This window comes from Panthera pardus, unplaced genomic scaffold (genome assembly GCF_024362965.1).
Source record: "Panthera pardus isolate Hobbes unplaced genomic scaffold, ASM2436296v1 HiC_scaffold_21, whole genome shotgun sequence".
Classification (NCBI taxonomy): Eukaryota; Metazoa; Chordata; class Mammalia; order Carnivora; family Felidae; genus Panthera; species Panthera pardus.
Window position 1 is genome coordinate 55,196,004 of NW_026526777.1, and position 22,682 is coordinate 55,218,685.

General features: G+C 43.9%; 1 protein-coding gene across 4 annotated transcripts in view; it reads right to left on the reverse strand.

The window, feature by feature from the left end:
• Positions 1-2,017: 2,017 nt before the first annotated feature.
• The window catches only part of FMO4 (flavin containing dimethylaniline monoxygenase 4), a 21,889-nt gene continuing 1,224 nt past the window's right edge, over positions 2,018-22,682 (reverse strand). Inside the window, exons 2-11 of one of the 4 annotated variants that reach the window (XR_008424677.1) lie at positions 21,736-21,875; positions 19,555-19,692; positions 16,376-16,564; positions 15,114-15,276; positions 10,621-10,763; positions 8,956-9,155; positions 7,267-7,619; positions 5,623-5,799; positions 5,043-5,112; positions 3,133-3,152 (exon numbers count right to left, since the gene is read on the reverse strand). Coding sequence is in view for 3 of the 4 variants with exons in the window: in XM_019424729.2 (XP_019280274.2) it covers positions 2,753-3,152; positions 5,043-5,112; positions 7,267-7,619; positions 8,956-9,155; positions 10,621-10,763; positions 15,114-15,276; positions 16,376-16,564; positions 19,555-19,686 (1,650 nt within the window). In the remaining variant the exon portion in view is untranslated. Of the gene's footprint in view, positions 3,153-5,042; positions 5,113-5,622; positions 5,800-6,447; positions 6,933-7,266; positions 7,620-8,955; positions 9,156-10,620; positions 10,764-15,113; positions 15,277-16,375; positions 16,565-19,554; positions 19,693-21,735; positions 21,876-22,682 lie in introns of those variants that run through there. The other 3 variants (XM_019424729.2, XM_019424725.2, XM_053909299.1) reach the window with 3 other exon arrangements.

A 22,682-nucleotide genomic window follows, 5' to 3' on the forward strand; every position in this document is an offset into this window, starting at 1 on the left:
CCAGACATATCAACAAGTTATGTCAGGGGCTCCACTCCTAATGATTGAGAATGATTCCTCCTTTGCTGACGTTTCCCTCTGCATTCTGGGGGGGGGGGGGCACCGGAGTGGGGTGTGTGTGGTGATGACGGCAGCCATGATGGTGGCAAGGGGTCTCAGTGATTTGGTGGGGGTCACGAAGACAAAAGAGTGATCTTAGCTGGAAAGTGCTACCAGGGGATTCATGGAGAGCAAAGTCCATGCTTTCTGATTAGGCAAGAGGGAAAGGAGCCGGGCAACAGGTTTCAAATCCTTTAAGTCAGAGAATTGAAAATGTCCTCGGGCTCATCAGCTATTGATAGTTAATTTACTGGGTAGCTAACATCCTGTATTGTCTCACTGTTTGCTTTTAAGGTAGATGCCATTATTACCTTTCTCCTCGTTTTCCAGATGAGGATACTGAGGCTTAGCCAGGCTAAGTCACTTGGCCAAGCCCTCACAGCTCATGGCAGAACTGGGATTATAATCCAAGTCAGAGAGAGTGCTTTCAACCAGGACACATGGTTGCCAGTTATTGTATAGCCATATTGACTCTATTTGCCATATGGGTTTCTTGCTGTTGGTGAACTGTTCTTGTTCGTTTGCATGGCTGAGGGAACCTGAGGATGTTTATCATGTTGGCAGGAGAAAGAATCTGGGTAGGAGAACACAGACAAGAAACGTCAGCTGGTGAGGCAACTGGTAAGCCATCAAATATTTATTTAGCAATATTTTGGATCAGGCAGTGTTTTAGCTGAACAAGACACAACTCCCCTCAGTAACTTCTCATTTGTTAGGAGACAGACACAAAAAGAATGTTACAGTTGATCCTTAAACAACGCAGCACTGCCCAGTAAAACATCTGTATAACTTCTCATTCCTCCCAAAATCTAACTCTACTAGTACGCTAATCACCTACTGTTGACCGGAAGCCATCCTGGTAACATAAAGTCAATCAACATATATTTTGTGTGTTATTTGTATGATAGACTGTATTCCTATAAAGTAATAGAGAAAAGAAAATGTTATGAGGAAAATCGTAAGGAAGAGAAAACATACTTATAGGACTGTACTGTATTTATTGAAAACAATTTGCATATAAGTAGACCCATGCAGTTCAAACCTGCATTGTTCAAGGGTCCACTGTACATGACAGTAAGAAAAGGGCAACGACAAAGCAGTACATGAAGGGCAGTCGTTACAAATTGGAGGTAACTCTGCTTTAAGGATCCAGGGAAGGCTTCACAGAGGGAGATAATCGATCTCTCTCTCGAAAGAGAGTTGGGGTGGATTCGAGTTCCCAGTGGAGGCAATGCCTTGTGCCAAAGAGAGGAGGTATGGCGCAGCTGACAGTTCGGTAGTGTTGGATGGTAGGTCCAGAGTGGAGTGGGGGAAGCTGTAGGACAGGACTCTGGCGACCTGGGCAAATGGTGTCAGATCACGAAGGGTCTCCTCTTCCAGGTTCAGTAATTTGGACGATTATCTCTAATCAGAGGAGGAATTTTGAAGGATAGTAAACAGTCTGCACTGGATCCTTTCTGTCTGCCCTTCCGTATATGCTCTCCATTGTCTTTGCTCTGTCTGCACTTTAGGAGGCCGACTTCCGTGGGTGACATCAGTCGGTATGTTAGTTTCCTAGGATTGCCACCACAAAATACCACAAACCAGGTGGCTTGTCCATTCACCGTTCTGGAGGCTGGAAGTCTGGAACCCAGGTGTTAGCAGGATTGATTTCCTCGGGAGGTTCTGGGGGAGAGTCTGTTCATGCTTCTCTCCTAGCTTCTGGCGTTTGGGCCATCCTCAGCTTGTGGATGCATCACTCCGACCTCTGCTCGTCTTCACACAACATTTTCTCCCGTGTCTCTGTTGGTGTGTCTTATCGTCATTGATAAGGACACCAATCATATTGCATTTAGCTCACCCTACTTCAGTATGATCTCATCTTAAATTGATTACATTGTCAATTTATGTCATTTGTCAATCTATGCCAAAGATTCACAAAGATCCTATTTTCAAACAAGGTATAGGTACCAGGGGTTAGGACTTGCATATAACTTTTTGAGGGGCACGATTCAATCCACAATAGTTGGTAACCTTGCCCTTTGAGTTTTGGCTGGGTTAGGCCATTGGGGAGCATGGGCAGGGGGTCAGAGGGAGGGAAGAAAATAAACTTAGGGAACTTATTCCCAAGCTTTGCACTTTTGGGGTCACCATGGACTGCCTTCATCTGTCAGCTGAAGGCCATAACTCTTGAGGTGTAGCCCTCTCCACAAAAAAGTCTCTCTGTCTCATTTATAATTGTTTTCTCCCCTTGCCTCATTAGGCCTCAGAATGGTAAAAATATCTCATTGTTACTAGTCTGGGAGTATTTCATTATCCCTATGATTTCCTTACAGTCTGCCCAAACCCAAATCTCTATATTAAAATTTCCACCAAATTAACTAATTTGAGTGTCATCTTATTCCAATCAGCATTTTTATGGAAACCATGACAATATTTTTATTTTACATAATTGCTTAGGTAGCAGAGTAGAGTATGGATTGGAAAGGGAGGCAAGAAAGGAGGCACTGAGACTAGAGAGGAAGGCAGTAAGTATAATAATTCAGGTAAGAGATGACTGGACTTGAACTTGAAAGATAGTGGTTATGATGGAGAGGAGAGGAGGGATACACAAATATTTGGAGATAGAATTAATATGGCTCGGGACAACCCTTGTAACCAATCAGATTCATCCTCACCAAATACTGGTAAGAGGAAATTCTTGCACCAACTTCAGAAAAAGTGAAGATTTACAGATCAGCAGAAGAGAGGCAAGTAGGATAGGTACCCCCCAAACTTTTAAATAATGTGACATGGAGCCAGGCTTGGTGGAATCAGGGATGATTCGAGTTTTTAAGGGTTTCAGTGTCCTGTCCCATTGGGTCAGGATGGCATTTCTGGCTCCATCCCATTTCCCAGGTCCCTTTAGGCGGTACTGGTAAGGAGTACACGGTCCAAAGAAAACTTCCCAAGCGAGTCTGGGATCCTTGAGGAACAGAAATGGGACACTGGGCTTGGTGCCTATGCATGCGGCAATGTCATCCATGTAGGTGATGTACTCAAGTTTGTCTTTACTGATGTCTTTCATCACACCCCTGCAGAGGAGAAAGATGGATCATTTTTCAGTTTCAAGTTATAAGTCACCCTTCCTCCCGCCATTTTGTTTCTTTTTATCACAGTCAAGCCATGTTTGGGAATGTTTTTCTATGTTGCAAAGCAAAAAAAAAAAAAAGAATTTCATCTACAGAAGGTATTTGGGAAGGTAATTTTGTTAAAGGAGATGGTAAAAGGAGGCAATTGGAAGAGCAGTTCTAGATAATGTTTTAGGTTCTTGAATTTGATATAAGCGTAAAATCTCATCCAGTCTCAATACAGCATTTATTGAACGAATGAACATGATCAGAAAGCATCACATATATGGCCACCTAAATTATTGTTATTGACATTAATTGTGAGTTGAGAGAGCCACACATGGGGCCCTGAACATGACACAGATGTGGGTATCATGTATATGAAAGCTTTATTCCTACCTATTTCTGTGGTTAGTAAACTTCCATGATGTCCTAATGACATTCATTCATTCATTCCTTCAATAAATATCACATGAGGCATCATGCTAGCTGCCAGGAATCTAACAATGAATAAAACAAAGTCTGTGTGGTCAAGAAGCTTACCTTCTAGTGAGGAAACTAACAGGCTATAAAAACCCTCAGCCAAGCAGATATATAATAAATCAGGTGGTAATAGGTATTATGAAGAGATATAAAGGAGGGGGGGAATGCAATGAAGGGATTGAGTAGGCCGCCATATTTATACAGTGTTGTCAGAGAAGGCTTCTCTTAGGAGGCGGTATTTGACAGAGTGAGCCTGTAGGTATGGGGGGAGGGGAGGGGAGAACATTCCAGGCAGAGGTTAGAGTAAGTGCAAAGGTTCTGAGGGGGCTAGGTTTGGGGTGTTTGAGGACCAGGGAGGAGGCTGCCTCGGACTGGAGCACTATGGGTGAGGTGGGAGGACAGTAGGCAGTGAGGGCATAGAGACAGCTGGTTGCTCTGGAGCACTGGGGAGCCCCAGGGAAGTTTCTGGGAGTGAAATGGGAAGCAATTAGAGGGTTTTGACCAGAAGGATAATGTGATGCTCCTCACTTCTGCCACAGTGTCAAGACTTGACATTCTCTGTATAAGAGCAGAGAGGAGGCCGGGAGACCAGATAAGTGGTGACAGCCAGTGTCCTAGTGAGAGGTGACAGTGGCCTGGTCTGGGGTGGCTGTGGGGGTAGCTAGAAGGGTCTGGATTTCTACCTTCTGTTCGAAGGTAGGAGCTGACAGTATTTGCTGATGTGCGGTATGGAGAGAAAAAGAGGAGAAAAGGATCGCTCAGGGCTTCTGGCTGATCACCCAGAGTGAGTAGCCAGTGACTGAGAAGGGGAAGAAAAGTCTCAGAGCAGCCCGGGTGCAGGATGAGTGGGCAGGTGTTAGAGGGCTAGAGTTCATCCTTAGCTGTATTAAATTTGAGATATCTAAGTGGTATCCAAGTGGAGATATCTAGAGGGACTTGGATTAGGAGTTGGAATTCGAGGGAGAGACTTGGCAGTCATGACTATGTGATGGAATTGAGAGCCACAGGCCTGGGTGAGGTGTTCGTAGAAGTGAGAAAGGATCTGAGGATTAAGGTTGGGGTTCACCAATATTTAGGAGCGAGGAAGAGGTGACACCAGGAATTGCAGAGAAAGAGCAGCCTAAGAGACACAAGAACAAAGACACAAGGGGGTTCTGGGGGCCAAGTGAGCTCAAGGTTGCCACCTGTTGGGGCCCTGGCTCTGTATTCTGCTGAGAGGAGCTGGTACCCCCACCTAACACATCCGAGACCACACATCTAGTTGGCGGAACAGTTGGGATTAAAAGCATATTCTTCTGGCTCCGATGCAGGTTTGTGGGTACGGAAATACATTGGTAGGTTTTCCCGAAGAAGCTGCATGTCGTGTCATACCTTTCTATGAGCTGCTCCTTTTTCGTAGCCTCAGCCATCAATTTTGGAGACGGAGGTATCTTACAGAGTCCTGTGAGAAACATTGGAAAGAACATTAACGTCACATATGCCTTTTCCTTTGCGTTCTCTTCTCCCTCGTTTCTGGCCCCCCACTGCTCTATCCTTAGGACGTGTAATAGTCAAAGCTTAGACTGGAACTAGAGGTAATTTCTGGAAGCATAATGCCCCTCCAAACCCACTTAACCAGGGTTCGTGGCATTCTACTGCCAGAATTATGAGGATGGACGCCCCCGTCACCCAGCCCTCAGCCTGCGCTGACCCATCGGCCATCGGTACCTGCTCCAGCTCATTTGCCTGCTTGCACATTACATATATTCATATATACTGTTTGTATTGTATTGTTTGTATACCCCTGTTTGTATGTGTGCGTTAAAGCTATTCGTGGGTTAAGTGTAACTACTTAAAATGACCTTGTTTTTATAGCCCTGCTTTGACATGTCTTCACTCCTGTTGCACCGGAAGCCTCGCGCGTGGAAGCGCCTGGTGGTCCCTCAGCCTCACAGAGAGACTAGGCTCTGACCTCTTGAGTGGTTGTGGGCATGTGTTCCTTCTCGGTCTCTCTCCTAGACGGTCTCAGCTCTTGGACTCTGCTCTTTCGACCGGAGCCAAGTGCTGGCCCCAGGGTGGGGGCTTAGTATCCGCTTGAGATAGGTCTGACTTAGCCCCGTCGTGTGCTTGCCACTAGAGTCACTTTACCCTGTAAAAAGCGGGCAAGACTTTACCTAGTGGTTCTCAGATTGCGTCTGGAGGCTCTCTGGAGAAGCATGCAATCCCTCCTGTGGCGTCATCTAATTGAGTTTTGTTTTGTCAGCTCTATCATTCTGGTGAGCATTTTTGAGCTCATTACAAAACATTAAAAAAACCTCAAAACACCACGTACTTAAGAGTCTTCTGAGGTTTTAATATAACCAGATAATGTTGTGAAAGCACTTTAATTGGCCTTAAAGAAAGAAATATTTGTGATCATTTAATGAAAATGTGCAGAATCTGAGGTCTATTACATTTGTAGAGGGTGAATGAAGTCGACACAACTTAGTACTGTGTTATATACTGTTGATAAATTACTGGTGATTGTTTTTATTCATTAATGACACAATTCTGCTAAAGAACACCTGGTTGGCTCAATTGTGATTGCTGTTTATAGTTAAAAAATCAGGGGCGCCTGGGTGGCTCAGTCAGTTAAGCGTCATGACTTTGGCTCAGGTCATGATCTTGCACTTTTTGAGTTTGAGCCCCGCGTCGGGCTCTGTGCTGACAGCTCAGAGCCTGGAGCCTGCTTCGGATTCTGTGTCTCCTTCTCTCTCTGCGCCTCCCCTGCTCACGCTCTGTCTCTCCCCCTCTCAAAATAAAATAAAATAAACATTAAAAAAATAAAAAAATCATGCAAATGCAATTCTTTAAAATGCTTACTAATCTAAAACCTGCCCTACTTTGGAGAGGTATGATAGTAACAGCAAGAGTAAGAATGCCAGTTATCAATTAGTAGAGTTCACTGTGTGCCAGGTACCATGATAAGTGGTTGGCAGACATTATCCATCTCACAAAACTGTTGTGAAAGAGGTTTTATTATCCCCATTTTACAGACGAAGGGGCTGAGATTCAGAGAGGTCCTCACAAAGATAGTGAGTTTTAGAGTCGGGATCAGACCCTGGTAACCCCGACTCCATCATCTGTGCTCTTACTGTGAAAACTGACAGCAGTTAGTGTCTAGTGTCTAAAATATTTTTTTATAGGCATTACTCAAAGGTTACCATCTCCTCAGAACTCAACTTTATTCACAGTCTGCATTATTCCAGTAACTTCCTTTGGAAGGGATATAGAGTTCTACTTCTAGAAATAAATAGAAAGATTTAGAAGTAAATAAGCTAGAGTAGAACAGAATAAGGATCCCAAAGCTTCCAACAATTTCAGTTAATCTGAGAAACATGATTATATGTTGCTGTGCAAGTTAATCCCATCCACACAACCAAAACCTTTTTTCCACCGTCACGTTAGTGACATAAGCACACCCATGACAATATTACTCATATATGAAATTAAATATTTCCTAAACTTGAAATATCTTATGGTACATTAGCTCACATCTGTTCCATTTTGGCTGAATCACAAGACACTAATTGGAAACTCAGTTGATCACGTAGGGCTTTAAATAGAGTCAAGGTACCTTTGAATACTCTTGTGGCCCACCGTGCCTGGAGCTCTGTGCCTGACAAGATGGATCCTTTAAGGCTGATGAGGCCAATGATAGCTAACGTTGCCCTCTCCAGGTTTGAAGGAAAGACCTGCTTATACAGGAATATCTTCTTTGTACAAAGGCTTTTGAGAGGCTCTTCAAGGAAGGGAAAAGAAAATGTGTATCCTGTCGTAAAGATCACAACGTCGAGGTTTTCCTCCACTGTTCCGTCTTCAAAGACAGCAGAGGTTTCCGTGAACTCCTTCACGCTGGTTTTCATAGTGACCGTCCCACAGAGGATACAGATTGGCAGTTCATCATTCACAATGAATTTTGGTTTTCTCCTTTGACACAGAAGGGAAAATTATTCATTGTAGTTGTATCTGTGAGACGCTTGAGCAAATTATGTATTTGGTCAGCTCAGGGGAATTATCTGCCAAGCCAAGGGAGTGAATTGACCAATGTCTAGTTCAAAGTTGTCTACCCAACTTACTGTTTCAATAACATCTTTTGTTTTTCTGCTTCCAGTAGAAGGCATGTGGAAAATGGCTAAACCTATTCTTTCCTGCCTGGGGTTTAAAATTCTCTGTCTCTTGAAATTCATTTCTGGAGCAATGCTTTTCTCGAAGAATTAGGACCGAGTATACAGCAATCCATTTAAGAATCAGGTCTCACATCACCCAGGCCTCAAAGGATTGACGTTAGACAAAGAGGAAATTAGCAAGAAACTTTTTGGATAAAAATAAAAAAATCTGAACCAAGTTATGCAGAAAAATATTTTTTATTACAAACATCATTCCATCTAATCATGGCAGGTATAATGTCTTTATAAAATTGACATATCAAATCATCCACTGCTGTTAATTTTCTTTGTAAGTTGAGAGCTGTCTTATGAAAAAAAAAATATTTGGGTCAAGCATAAAATAGAAGTCACATTTAATGACCTTACATTCATTTCAAAAGTTTTCTTTTCCTTGCCATGTGCAGCTTCATACAGATGTATGTTATATTAAAATGTTTAATTTTAGGAACTCCTATTGGAAATTCATCCTCTAATCATTCAGCCAGAGAATCATTGGCAAGAGCTGGCCATCTGTACTCAAGATGCTGCAAATATTCCATTTGTAGATGGTGCCCATTTCAAGACTCCTCAAAGCCAATTTTAACGTCCTGACTTTCAAGCTAACATCCTGACTTTTCAAGAAATGAAGAGTTTTTATCTTTCATTATATTCTAGCCTCATGAATTACTACTTTTGTTACCAGACAGAGAATATTCCTATTTGTGGTACCTGATGGACATTGTCTTAAGGAACTAAGCCCAGAGCAGAATAAATAAAGGCAGCATAATAATTACTGAAGATTTGAGTTCTGAATAAAGTAGAATTAAAAATTATTGATTGTTCTTTAAAAATATGTTTATTTAGAGAGAGAGAGAGAGAGAGAGAGCACGTGCATGCACCTGAGTGAGTGGGGGAGGGGCATAGAGAGAGAGGGAGAGACAGAATCCCAAGCAGGCTCCATGCTGTCAGTGGAGAGCCAGACTGGGGGCTTGATCTCATGACCTTGGGATCATGACCTAAGCCGAAATCAAGAGTTGGACACTTAACGGACTGAGCCACCCAGGTGCCCTCAAATTATCGGTTCAATAATTTTCCCATTAAATAAAAAATTTAAGTACCCCTTTGTAATGCTTAATCCATAATTCTCATGGTTCAATCTTTTATTCATTTGCCTCTCTTGAATCCAGTTTAGTACACACGAGGGCAGAACTTGCGCCATAAAATTAAGGTATCTTCTTGTAATCACCATATTATAGGGGTAACCCCCATTTGAACAGCGGTGGATAACCCAGGCACCAGTTCTAGTACTGAGAAGTACCTAAAAAGTAAGGAAGGATACATATACGTACATCATTTTGTAGCATGTTTGCTTGATGTGCTTCAAATGTTCTTATAACATCTGTCCTTTTTAAAGAAGTTTTTATCTTAATCCCAGTTCATTAACATCCAGTGTTATATTAGTTTCAGGTGTACAATATAGTAATTCAACCCCTGCACACATCACCCGGTGCTCATCGCGCCAAGTGCACTTTTAGTCCCCATCACCTGTTTCGCCCATCCCCCCACCTCCCTCCCTTCTGGTGCTCTCAGCTTGTTCTCTGTGGGTAAGAGTGTGTTTCTTGGTTTGCCTCTTTCTCCCTTTGCTCATTTGTTTCCTAAAGTCCACACGTGAGTGAAATCATAGGGTATTTGTCTTTCTCTGACTTATTTCACTTAGCGTTATACTCTCTGGCTCCATCCATGTTGTTGCAAATGGCAAGATTTCCTTCATAGCTTCTGTTTTTAACTGGTGAGTTTGTACATAGAACTGCAAATGACTGTTTCTGTTGTTTTCGTTTTTATAAGTCACTTTTTCCTGATCTATATATCTGTTAAGTATTTTTATCATGTTCACTATAAAAATTATAGTGCTAGTAGATATGTGCGCTGTTGACCTGGAGACCTTTTACATACAAATAATACAGAATGTAAAGTGGAGTTTTGGGAAAGCAATTTTAACTGAGTTCAATAAAAATCTTAAAAATCTCTTTCCCGGAGCGCCTGGGTGGCTCAGTCGGTTGAGCGTCCGACTTCAGCTCAGGTCACGATCTCACGGTCCGTGAGTTTGAGCCCCGCCTCGGGCTCTGGGCTGATGGCTCAGAGCCTGGAGCCTGCTTCCGGTTCTGTGTCTCCCTCTCTCTCTGCCCCTCCCCCATTCATGCTCTGTCTCTCTGTCTCAAAAATAAATAAACATTAAAAAAAAAAATTAAAAAAAAAAATCTCTTTCCCAAATCTAATAATGTCCTATAATATATGTTAAAGTGGAGCAGATTTCTAACTTGCGAATCTATGCTTGGACTTTCTAAAGTCATTCTGCACACTTCGTGGGCAAAGTGAAGGCTGTTTTTATCTGAAAACAAATTCTAAATGTGACTTCTAATAGAAAATTTGGACATGTTCAGAAAATAACTTCCATTTTCTATTTTTATATGGGGGTTTCGCCAGAATTATGAAGAGAGAGTGTAAAAACAGATCAGTGGTCTGGGTGGAGTAATTTATTCATTTGGTCTTGTTCCTGAAACAGTGCCTCTGAAAAAATGCCTCGTGGTCTGGCATCCACACAGTGTCCTTGACCCCTCTTGGAGATGTTTCAATTCTGTTATGTGTGGATTTTTTTTTTTTTTTTCACTCACGTTGGGTCCACATGACTTAGCAATCGGCCAATGTGCTTTATAGTCTTGTATCCCTCTCTCCAGCCACCAGAAATGATGATGGGGTGGGGGTGTGGATTCACCCTTGTGTACCTGAGCTGCCGTTCGACTGAGTTCCACTGCCACGTCCCCTCCAGTGTTCCCAAGACCGATCACTAACACGCGTTTGCCTTGAAAGCCTTCTGGGCTCTTATATTCCTGACTGTGCAGGATCTGGCCTTTAAATTTATGAATACCTGAGGGGAGGGAGGGATCAGAAAATCAGAAGCATCTGAAGTTTTATAACTCCCTAGTATGCAGGCATAGGGTCTGTAGGAAAAGGAAAGTTCCAGAAATATGTCAGCCTTTTGCTCCTGCTGCTAATTGCAGGACATAGAAGCCACGTATCATTTTCTTCTCCCATTGGATTCTCTGAGCCTGGATATAGCTTTAGTACAACCTGCAGGAGATTTAAAAATACGGGAGAATTTAAATTCCACATGAGTGCTCCCTTTTAAAGCAATTACTTGGGGAAATCAAGGTCACTGCAGACCATAAGAAACATCTCATGCACGACCCTGAACATCCTGAGCAAGAAGTAGATCGCTGATGCATGTTATTTTACCCAACAGATATATTCTGTAAGAAAATGGTTTGTGTATAGAACATATTTACAAGTGAATTTTAATTCAATTATAATTTTCCACAAAAGAAATTTTGTGGCAAGTTCTCTTATACATAATGATTTTTGTGGCTTAGGCTTGCTACTTTATGCTTATTTTACTTTATTCTTTATTATAGAATTAATGCTTTATTATACCATATGCTTATTTATACTCTATTCTTGCATTATTTACATTTGTGTTACTGACTGTTTTTTCAAGTTCTGAACACCGTTGATACAAGTATCACTCTTATGGTATTTGTATACATGAGAAGGACTCATGTATCCAAATATTTCTTCTCTTGATTTATTTTTGGTAATTATCTCCTTGGCACGTATAAAAGACATAAGCCATGGATTCATAAAAATGAAGACTGGTCGCAACAGTGGAAGTAGAGGTATTTCCAGCGGTGGCTGCAGAAATGGACATTATGAGGTGGCAGAGGAAACAAGAGTGATGGGGACAGTGACCATCAGTGAGATGAAACTCTGATGAAGAATCTGGAAGGAAACCCTGCAGTTTAGAGAGTTTAAAAGCTTCTCACCCCAATACTTCAAGTACATTTGAAATTTTAATATAAAAAAATGAAACTGTCTCCTAGAATATATCAATCTTCTTTTTTTTTTTTTAATTTTTTTAACGTTTATTTATTTTTGAGACCGAGAGAGACAGAGCATGAATGGGGGAGGGGCAGAGAGAGAGGGAGACACAGAATGGGAAGCAGGCTCCAGGCTCTGAGCCATCAGCCCAGAGCCCGACGCGGGGCTCGAACTCATGGACCGTGAGATCGTGACTTGAGCTGAAGTCAGATGCTTAACCGACTGAGCCACCCAGGCGCCCCAACTCCGGTTCAATCTTCTATCACAGTGATTGACTGATTCATTTACTCAGTAACATTTATTTATTTATTTATTAAAAACAACTTTTTTTTTTTTAATGTTTATTTTTGAGAGAGAGAGACAGAGACAGAGCGTGAGTGGGGGAGGAACAGAGAGAGGGGAGACACAGAATCCAAAGCAGGCTCCAGATTCCGAGCCATCAGCCCAGAGGCGGATGCAGGGCTCTCCAACTCACGAACTGTGAGATCGTGACCTGAGCTGAAATCAAGAATTAACAGACTGAGCCACCCAGGAGCCCCATGATGCCAATTTTTGTTTCAGCAGGCTTCGTGCCCAGGGTGGAGTCCAATGCGGGGCTTGAACTCATGACCCTGAGATCAAGACCTGAGCTGAGATCAATAGACACTTAACCAACTGAGCCACCCAGGTGCCCCTGATGCCAATTGAAAGGAACTTTGCATGAGACAGGCATCTATCTGCCCAGGCAATGAGACCCTAAAGACAGTCTGTGTGGAGATGACTGGGGGAGGAGCTAGGGTTCAAGGAGCTGTGCGTGGTCAGCGAGAGGGTGCGGCCCATGCTAAGGGGCTGCACTGAGAGATCCCCCTTCATGGAATGTCCCTCTGAAGCAGAACCAAGAAAGCACCCTGCAAAGTGTCAGTCTTAGGCACGTCTGCGGCCAGAGAAAACTAGCGCCTGCTTGGTGCCAGTCAAGAAAGACCCTCCCTGCCCCCTGTGACTCTAATTCCGGAAGGGTCTAGGGTTAGAGACTGTAGCTGGTGGGTGACGGGTTTGGCAAGAGGAGGCACTGGGAGAGGAAGGGGGAAAGCCATGGGTGCCTCCTGTTCCCACTGAGCGTCCAGCCCAAAGCAGGCTCCAGCCGGGGGAGGGGAAGCCCCACCGTTACACGTGGTTGCAAGTTTTGACTATTCCAGGAGGCAAGATGTTTTCGTTAGGAAAATGAGAATTTTCCTGGGTGATTTTAAAGCGATGAGAGGGCTTGCCATGATCTGACAGAAAAGCAGTGGGAATGGCCCGAGATTGCGCGGCGGGGGAGAGGAAGGGCAAGCCCCACAGAGCAGGCCTGCTCTGAGAGACAGAGAGACAGAGAGAGAGAGAGAGACAGAAACAGAGATAGAGCGTGAGCAGGGGAGGGGCAGAGAGAGAGGGAGACACAGAATCGGAAGCAGGCTCCAGGCTCTGAGCTGTCAGCACAGAGCCCGACGCGGGGCTCGAACCCACGAACCTGAGCTGGTCAGATGCTTACCTGGCTAAGCCATCCGGGTGCCCTAAACTCATTTAATTCTTAAACTACTCTCTAAATGGAATCACTGGGTTAAGTTTGCCCAGTGCTGGCATGTGGTCCGGGCTACCAGACTTTAGACCTTTGCTCCTAGGGGCACCCGGGTGGCTCAGTCAATTAAATGTCTGACTCTTGATCTCTGCTCAGGTTTTGATCTCAGGGTTATGAGTTAAAGCCCCATGTTGGGCTAGGCATGAAGAACTTTGTTCATAACTATTATGTTAAATGCCACTTATCACCAAGGGCCAATGTCCCGGGGGAACTGTAGCAGACCAGGACTCTTTGGAAACCTGAAAGCATGCCTACTCACCAAGATACCCCATGCTAGGAACACAGAGGACATTGGCATATTTGGCCTGGTGTCCTCCTGTGACAAATCCTTCTGAAGTCTGGTCTTAAACTAAGACCTCCTCAGGAGGAGTCTCTGACATCTGTATATGTGGATTTCTTCCTTCTCTATAATCTGGGTTTTGTGGCAAAAGAGAAGGGCACACGGCTATTTCTACTGCAGTCAGCCGCACCCCCCGCCCCAGAGATCATTAAAGTATGCAGAAATGTTTGCTCTTGTATTGATCCCAAACTCTCTTGTCATTCTCCTTTGTGTTTGCCCAGTCTCTTTCCTTCCGACCAGCTCTCCCAGATTACGTACATTATACTGCCGCAAGGATCCTCGCCTCTCAGCTCTTGGTTGATCTTTTGCAACAGCATCTTTTAGTCAGAGTCTAAGTACAACTGAGGGCGAGCCAACCCAAACCTGACAAGATACTGTATTCCAAAACATAGTATCACATCTTGTAAAACATCTCCCCATAGAAACATTGCTATAACAGGCGGTTCTGTATTTCTTTACTGCTGTGCCATTGTGGATTGAGCCCCCAGGCTAGCTGCAAGCTGGACCATCATTTACAATATTGCTTCTTTGCAATAGTATGCATTGAGGTCTCCCACTGGGTCTCTAAGACATTTTTTTGAATACGATATTTTGTTAATTTGATTATGAAATTACGTTTATAAGGTTTACATTTCATTTTCTTCATTGGCCCAGGTTTGCAAGCTTTATTCTTCATAGTCTTCCTTGAAAGCTTGCTTTCTTTCTTTTTCTTTCTTTCTTTTTCTTTCTTTCTTTCTTTCTTTCTTTCTTTCTTTCTTTCTTTCTTTCTCAAATATATATATTTAAATTTTATTTATTTATTTTTAAAGAGAGAGCATGGGAGGGGCGGGGGGGGAGGAGAGAAGCCCAAGCAGGCCTCACACTGTCAGTGTAGAGCCTGATGTGGGGGTTGAACTCACAAACCGTGAGATCATGACCTGAGCCAAAGTTGGACGCTTAACCAGCTGAGCCACCCAGGTGCCTCAACTGCTGTGTTTCTTAAAAACAAATCTGTCAAGTTTATTCATGCTCTCACTTTGTTTGTTTGTTTGTTTATTAATTAAGTTATTGATTTGCAGTTTACTCCTGACTCAAATGACCTGTAATTCAATGACAGAATTCAAAAGCTTGGCTTTTTTTTTTTTTTTTTTTTATGACATATCTGATAGGGTTATGTGATCACTGAACTTGAATCAGATCAGGCACGATAAAGCTTAAATAATAACAACAGCATTTATATTAATAAGTAAGTAATAAGGCCTGACACCTCCATAGCTTCCTACCTTTCCAAGTTATTTTGTACACACTTTTTCTGAGGTTGAGCATCAAGTCACTTATAATCATCATGAATTATTTCCAATGGCAAATAAACAACTTTCTTCTAGAATAACCCAGCAGAGTAGGCACGATCTCGGGTAGAAGTGACTCACCAGGAAAGGACTCCAGAGGCAAGTGAGGATTCAGGAAATGTCCAGTGCAAACCATGACAGCATCAAAGACACCTCGGTCCCGCTTTCCCTCTGTCTCTGTGACAACATCCCACTGACCAGTTTCAGAGAAGTCTGGACGCTTCGTGACACTGCATACTGTGGTCTGAAAGTAAAAGACACGCACTCACTTAAAAAAAATGTTTTTTTTTTTAATGTTTATTTATTTTTGAGAGAGAGGCAGAGACAGAGAGAGACAGAGCACGAGTGGGGGAGAGACAGAGAGAGAGGGAGACACAGACTCCGAAGCAGGCTCCAGGCTCCGAGCCGTCAGCACAGAGCCCGACGCGGGGCTCGAACTCACACACGTGAGATCATGACCTGAGCCGAAGTCGGACGCCTAACTGGCTGAGCCACCCAGGCACCCCCAAACACTCACTTTCTATCAATCACCTTTGGACTTCATGTAATGACTGGTATGGTAACCATGTTTGTTACTTCCAGCGGGCTGAGTGAGTCTCAGGACAGGAGGTCTGTCAATATTGGTTTATCTCCCCCCTAAAGAAATGAAGCAACTTGGGGCACCTGGGTGGCTCAGTTGATTGAGTGTCTTACTCTTGGTTTCGGTTCCTGTCATGATCTCATGGTTTGTGAGATCAAGCCCGGTCTCGGGCTCTGTGCTGACACTGTGGAGACTGTTCTCTCCTCATTTGTGCTCTCATGCGCGCTCTCTCTAAATAAATAAATGTTAAAAAAAAAAAAAAAGAAAATAAGTAACTTGTACAAAGTCTCAAAAGTAGTCATAGAGAGCATGACCCAAAACATCTGAATGACTTCACTGGAAGGAAGAAACATTCAGTTTTTACTCCCGGTGAGAAGGAGGTGAGTTACAACACTGAATGACTTGGGAAAACACAGGAAGATGAATTTTGGCTCATTATAATTTCTGTGGTCCAGATTCCTAGTCACTTCTTCCCAGTGGGTTTCATGGGCAAAATTTATTTTTCCTTTCCTCTCAAAAAGAAAAACATTCTAAATTTCATCCTGAATAAGAATTTGGATTCAGGAGAGGAACCAGGATATTCAGTATTTAATGCCTTATTTGAGTAAAACATGAGAAGCAGGAGAAGTGAGGAGTCTTTATTATCTGCCTTGTTCATATAGAGATAAAATCAGGAATGAATTTACTTAAATATCCCATTTCCATTAGATTGCCGAATGAGCAGCCCCCATTCATTAACCTTCCGTGACCCAAGGTGTCTTACCCTAAACCGAATGTATTTCAGAAGATCAAAGTGCTCAACAAATTCTTGGAGATAGTCCCAAAATTTTCCTTGGTTCATGTAGTTTGGATAATCTTCTTGGAAGGGGAAGTCGCTGTAACATGACATCTCTTTGCAGACGTTTGTCACTAATGACCTGTAGACCCTGGTCATCCCATCTTTAGAAGTTTCCTGTGGTGAGAGCACAGTTAGCTTGATGGGGTGGGGGAGTCAGGAGGAAGAGAAAAGAGATTGTTAGCAGTCAGTGTTCCACTCACCATTCCAAAGAATTCCATGGAAATGCAGCACTGGGTCTCTATGCTATAGTTATCAGAAATCGTTGTTGGGATTGGACTTATTAAACATAGTATCTTTATCAAACTACAAAGAAGTTAACAAAATTTAACAGGGTTCTCCAAGACTAACAATGCCATTAAGCGATTCCGTGAACATGGGGCCTATGGTCTCCCTTGCTTATTTTTTTCCCCTTCTTTGCCATCCTCACTCCCTCAACTCATGCCCTAGACCTCTTTCTCTTGACTTTACTCAGAGAACTCCTCACTGATTTTTGTATTTATTGTCTATGTATATTTTCAATCATTCTCTCTTTATTGGCTCCTTCCCATCAGCACTTAAAATACTGAAGACTCTAATTTTTAAAAACAGAACAACACTCCCTTTCAACCTATATCTATTCCCTTTCCAGCCTTGTCTCTCTGTGTCCTATATCAATCTTCATGAAAAAAATCATCACATACTGGGCAGCCTCTGTTTTCTCATCGACTCTTCAACTCACTGTTGTCTTGTCGCAACCTCACACACTCAAAAAACGTACCAACAAAACAAAAACATGCATATTAAAAGCACAGATGGGGGCACCTGGGTGGCATAGTTGGTTGAGCATCTGACTCTTGGTTTCACCTCAGGTCATAATGCCAGGGTCACGGGATGGAGCCTCACATCGGCCTCCGTGCCGGGCATGGAGCCTGCTTAGGATTCTCTCTCTCTCCCTCTCTCCCTCTCTCTTCCCCTGCCCCTTCCCCAGCTTGCATGCTCTATCAATCTCTCTCTCTCTCTCTCTCTCTCTCTCTCTCTCTCTCTCTAAAAAATAAGGCCTCAATGAACTTCTGATGGCTGAAGCTAATCTCTATTTCTCTTTTAAGTATCTTTCTTAGCTGTCAATATCCATAAGACACCGTCTCTAAGGTAGCTGTTCCGGCCGCATAGCACCCTGCACTCCCAACACGGCCCTGATCACACTGCACTGTAACAATGTGTTTTACTGTTTTTGTTCCCTACCAGACTGTAAGGAGGGCAGGGTCCTTGTCTATTTTGTCCCCATCCTGGTAGAGGGACATTATAAGCACAGGTACTCAGGTACTTGGTGAATGGGTGAACATTAACACTATCACTGCATTTTTGAAAAAGAAATAGTATATATATGACTGAAAGAAATTACATTGAAATTTATTATTATTATTATTTTAATTTGAGTATAGTTGACACACAGTGTTACATTAGTTTCAGATGTACAACATACATAGAAATTTTAATAGTGCAGGTATATAATTCTCATGGGTATTGATATTATATTTAATTTGTACTTTTCTTTTTGTTTAACTCAGTATTATTTTCTAAAATTTACCTATATTATTTTTTTGAGAGAGAGAGAGAGAGAGAGAGAGAGAGAAAGAGAGAGCGTGTGTGTGCACGCATGCACACACAAACGGGGTGGGCCAGAGGGAGAAAGAATCTCATGCAGGCTCCACACTCAGCACGGAGCCCAATGCGGGGCTCGATCTCACGACTGAGGTCACGACCTGAGCAGAAATCAAGAGTCGGACGCTTAACTGACTGAGCCACCCGGGCTCCCCTATCTATCTTACTTTAGGGGAAGAAAACCAAACAAACTGTGGGGTCAAATAGCAGAAGGGACACAAACCAGGCCCAGTGTTTTCTGTCCACATTGACATTTGGCTCCATTTGGTTCCATCAGGCTCACGGTACAACAAAAGAAACTTTTCTCCCCTAGTACACTATAATCACAGGGCTGTGACCATTTCCGCTTACATACATTTGCTCATTCTGTTTTCTTCACCATCTGTCGATGAATGGCAAATGCCACCTCCTCCATGAAGGCTTCCCTCATTCATACCAGTTTGAAGTACTCTCCTCCATGCTGAGCTCCCACTGAATGTTGCTCTTCTCTTCCCCCCAAGGCCTCCTATCTTCTGACATTTTATACCTCACTGCTGGGACAGATCCCTAGGTCCCTGCCGAAGACCCTGTGATGCCCAGGACCAGCCAGAGGCAGGTGGTATTGAGCCACTTCCAGCCCCTACTTCTGTTGCTCAAGTCACCTAACAGCTGGCCTAACCCTAAGCATAAGCCCCCAGGATGCACACCCCTCTCCCTGGAAGGACCGATCAGCATCTCGACCTTTTTTATTCTGATACTGCTGTGAAAGCTACCCACCCCCAACTCTACAGGGTCCGGATTCTTGCCTCACTCTTGCCAGTTCTCTTCCCAAAGACCCGAACAATGCCTGGGGGCTGGGGCTTCGCTCCCCGAGGCCAACCTCCGTCCTTCGAAAAGTGTCAGTGCTCCATATTCACCAATGCCATTCAGTTTAACCTATGTGACACTTTGTTCCTTTGCCTCAGAATGTCCCTGGTCCAGAAACCACTGTAACTTCCAACACTATGTTTGTGTAGCGGACTTAACTCTTCCTTCTTCCCTCCTCCAACTGTCCCTGCCCTGCCCTGCTAAGTCTCCGGGTTCATCACCTGTCAGACTGCATCCTGCACAGTATCGGCACCTTACGTGCACAATCCCGTGTTGTTGTAGTGAGCTGCTTTCTTTTTTTGTTTTAACGTTCATTTATTTATTTTGAAGAGAGAGAGAGAGAGAGAGAGAGAGAGAGAATCCCAAGCAGGCTCTGTGCTAAATGTCAACAAGAGCCTGACACGGGGCTCGATCTCACAAACTGTGAGATCATGACCTGAGCCAAAATCAAGAGTCAGCCAGCTTAACTGATCGAGCCACCCAGGCTGCCCACCCCCACCCAGTGAGCTGCTTTCTTATGTGGTCCCCAAGATAGGCTGAAGTCACCATGCCTGAGCAGGGACAAAGCCGACAGCCGGATTATGATTGATAGAGGTGGGAGGGTACGAGCTACGCACAGTAAACTTCCATAGTCCCCCGATGTCATTACTTCTCTCAAAGCAGGTGGGCTCCAGATCCTCATCCAAGCAGCACTTGATGGAGGACAGGCCGCTCACACCCGCCCCAATCACTGCGACTCGCCTGGCCATGGCACCCTGTTGGAAGAAGGGTGGCCTGAGCGTCCTCCTGTGACAAAACTGGAAGGAGCCTCCTATCGTAGCATTCAACTTTCATGGTGGCATAAACACCCTCTTGTCATCTTTGAGCTGGGGCAGACTCACATTGTGGTTAAACATGAGGGCTTTGAAATGGGACTGTTCTGGTTTAACTCTTCGTGTCACTTACTAGCAGTGTGACCTTGGTCTAGCTTTTTTTTTTTTTTTTTTTTTTTTTTGTCTCCGGGCCTCGGTGTTCTCTTTAGTACAGTGGGGACGGAAATAATAATAATAGCTCTTAAATATTTGTTATGGAATTAAATGATTGATATATCGGAAGGATTGTAGAAGTCTGTTTCCTACATAGTAAGTGCTCACTTAAATTTAGTTCTTATTATTAACTAGTATAGTCAGGACCTTGATGCCCTTGGGACTTTAGATCCCCTCAGTATGAAAAGGACCCTCTGCTTCCACTTTGTCTCTCTGGACCCGAGGAATTGCGGCTAGCAAAAAAGATTAGTTTTTATTCATAGCCTCTAGAGTCCTGAAGAACAGCTGGTCATGGGTCGTCCCCTACCATGCAATGGTGATATTACATGAATCGAGTTGGGGGTTCTTAACCTCGCACAGAGGCAAGACTGGCTGACCATAACGCAGAACAAAGTCCCCAAGGAGAGCTACATGGGGCATTCTGGACGAGGTCTTCTGGACATGGGGATGTCCGTGGCAGTCAGTAGAGACTGGAGGAGGTAAGTGTCATAGGGATTGAGAAGCAGTTTTTCCTGGTACTACAATTTGGGCTTCTGTCAACACCAACGTAGCTTTTGCTTTGACAGATGGGCGAACCACTCAGTCGATTCCGGCAAATCAGACATGTCATGCTGAGGCCCTCGACACGTCAGGTGGATTCAGTAGCCAGTGCTGCCTTTCCCTCAGCGCCCCCCGGCCAGTCCCACACACACACAGAGTAGTCGAGACGTCAAAGTATTTGTTTTATAAAAATATATATATATGTATAATTGATTTGGCTTTGCCTTTGAAGACATGGTATTTTTTTGAGGGGAGGTCTTGCTGTGTAACCCTTACGTGATTTTTGTAGCGTGATGCCGCTTATTCTAGTGCTATTTGCCTTGGGGAACCAAGAGAAAAAATATTTATTGAGACCTGAGCGCCAGTAAATGAGAAAACAAAGAGCGTCATCGTGTGACATGATTTGTGGCCACACTGCTAGTAAGGGGCTGAGTCTGCAGCGACTCTAGATCTCTGACTCTGAGGTTGGATGTGCACATCTCCTTGGTCTGAGAGGCTAAGGTGTCCTGTGGTTCCCATTAGAAAGCCTCTTCCCTCACCTGTGCTCAGGTTTGCTGTCACATTTTTGTGATGGACTTGGGGGAATGTGTCGTATGCCTTTGCAGCTTGCCTTCTAGATCAAATCAGAGTCCCCGGGGCACAGAGTCAAAGTGTATTTATCTCCTTTACAGGGGGCAGAGGAAGACTTCTGAGCCCTTCAGACCCTCGAACTCACCTGGTCCTGGAGCAGATCCAGGGACTTGCAAGGAGATACAGAGGGATTTCTTAGGTCTGTTGCCAAATCTTACTTGCCAACCTGCCCTTTGTAGGGTTGAGACCTCCATGTCTGGCTTTCATTATTTACGACAAAACTGACACTTCTTCCCCTTAGACTCTTGGTTGACTTGGGAGTCTCTATTGAATTGAAAGAGCTAGGGAGGCTGCAATCAGAATGGACTTAGAGGCAGCAGAACTGGTTTGAACCCTGTGTCTGCAACTGATTGGCCATGTGACTCCAAACAACCTACTTGAACACCTTAAGATTTATTGCTTATAAAATAAAAAAAAGAGCTATGTAGAATTGAGTTTTAAACAAAGCGACAGTACTCACACAAAAGTGCCCAGCACCAAATATTTATCAGTGTTCATTTCCTACCTCCCTAATTATCTCCCTCACTTCCTCTCTTCTCTAGAAAAGACAGCTCACACAGACAAAAGCAATCAGCGAGTTTGGAAATAAGGAGGCATACATACCTGTAGTTTCCTTTGGGGTGAGGAGTAGGATTTTCAGACAGCTTTCAAACAGAAGTAAATGGCCTCTGCCAATGAGAACACTGGAATTTCTAGGCCACTAGGTAGAAGGCCGAAGTCGGTAGATCTCAACTGTGTTCTGTCTTTGCAATCAAAACACAAAAGAAATGGTTGCTGATTGAACTGGCAAAGTGCAAAACGTGCTCCAGTGAACAGGCGAGCAGCAAATGAATCCATTCTGTTGAATGGATGGAAGCACCCGGGTACCTCGAAGTGCAGTTAGAGAGCCAGGGGTGGGGACCCAAAGATGATGAAGGCCCAGTGACTAAATAATGGTAATAAGAAAAGACCCCGTAACAGGAGACGCTGCCACATGGAGAGATGTGGACACACATGACATCATGTGGCGCGTTCCTGGAACGGTTGTGTGCTCCAGGTACCAACGTTTGCAGGCCCTGTTGGGTTGTTTGGCTACACAACACAGCAACACAGAGCAACACAGAGCAACAATGTCTCTGTTGGTTAGAGACACAGAGTGGGCTGTGTTTTTCCAGGGCAAAACACCTTGTCCTTTATAGAGCCACTTAAGAAACTGTACAGGCAGCAAAAACAAATTAGGAATTTACACCTCTTGGAATTACACAACACTTGCAGATTATGAATTTCTGAGTGGGGGCAGCCATTTAAAAAATATGCTTCAAATAAAAAAGTTGAAATAAAAAAAAGGGGGGGGGCGCCTGGGTGGCCCAGTTGGTTAGCGTCTGGCTCTTGATTTTGGCTCAGGTCATGACCCCAGGGTCGTGGGATCCAGCCTCGCATTGGGCTCTTTGCTGGGCAAGGAGCCTGGTTAAGATCCTCTCTCTCTCCCTCTGCCCCCTCTCCTCCCGCATACACACCCACATACTCTGTCTTGTTTTATCGCTCTCAAAATAAATACGTAAATATAAAAA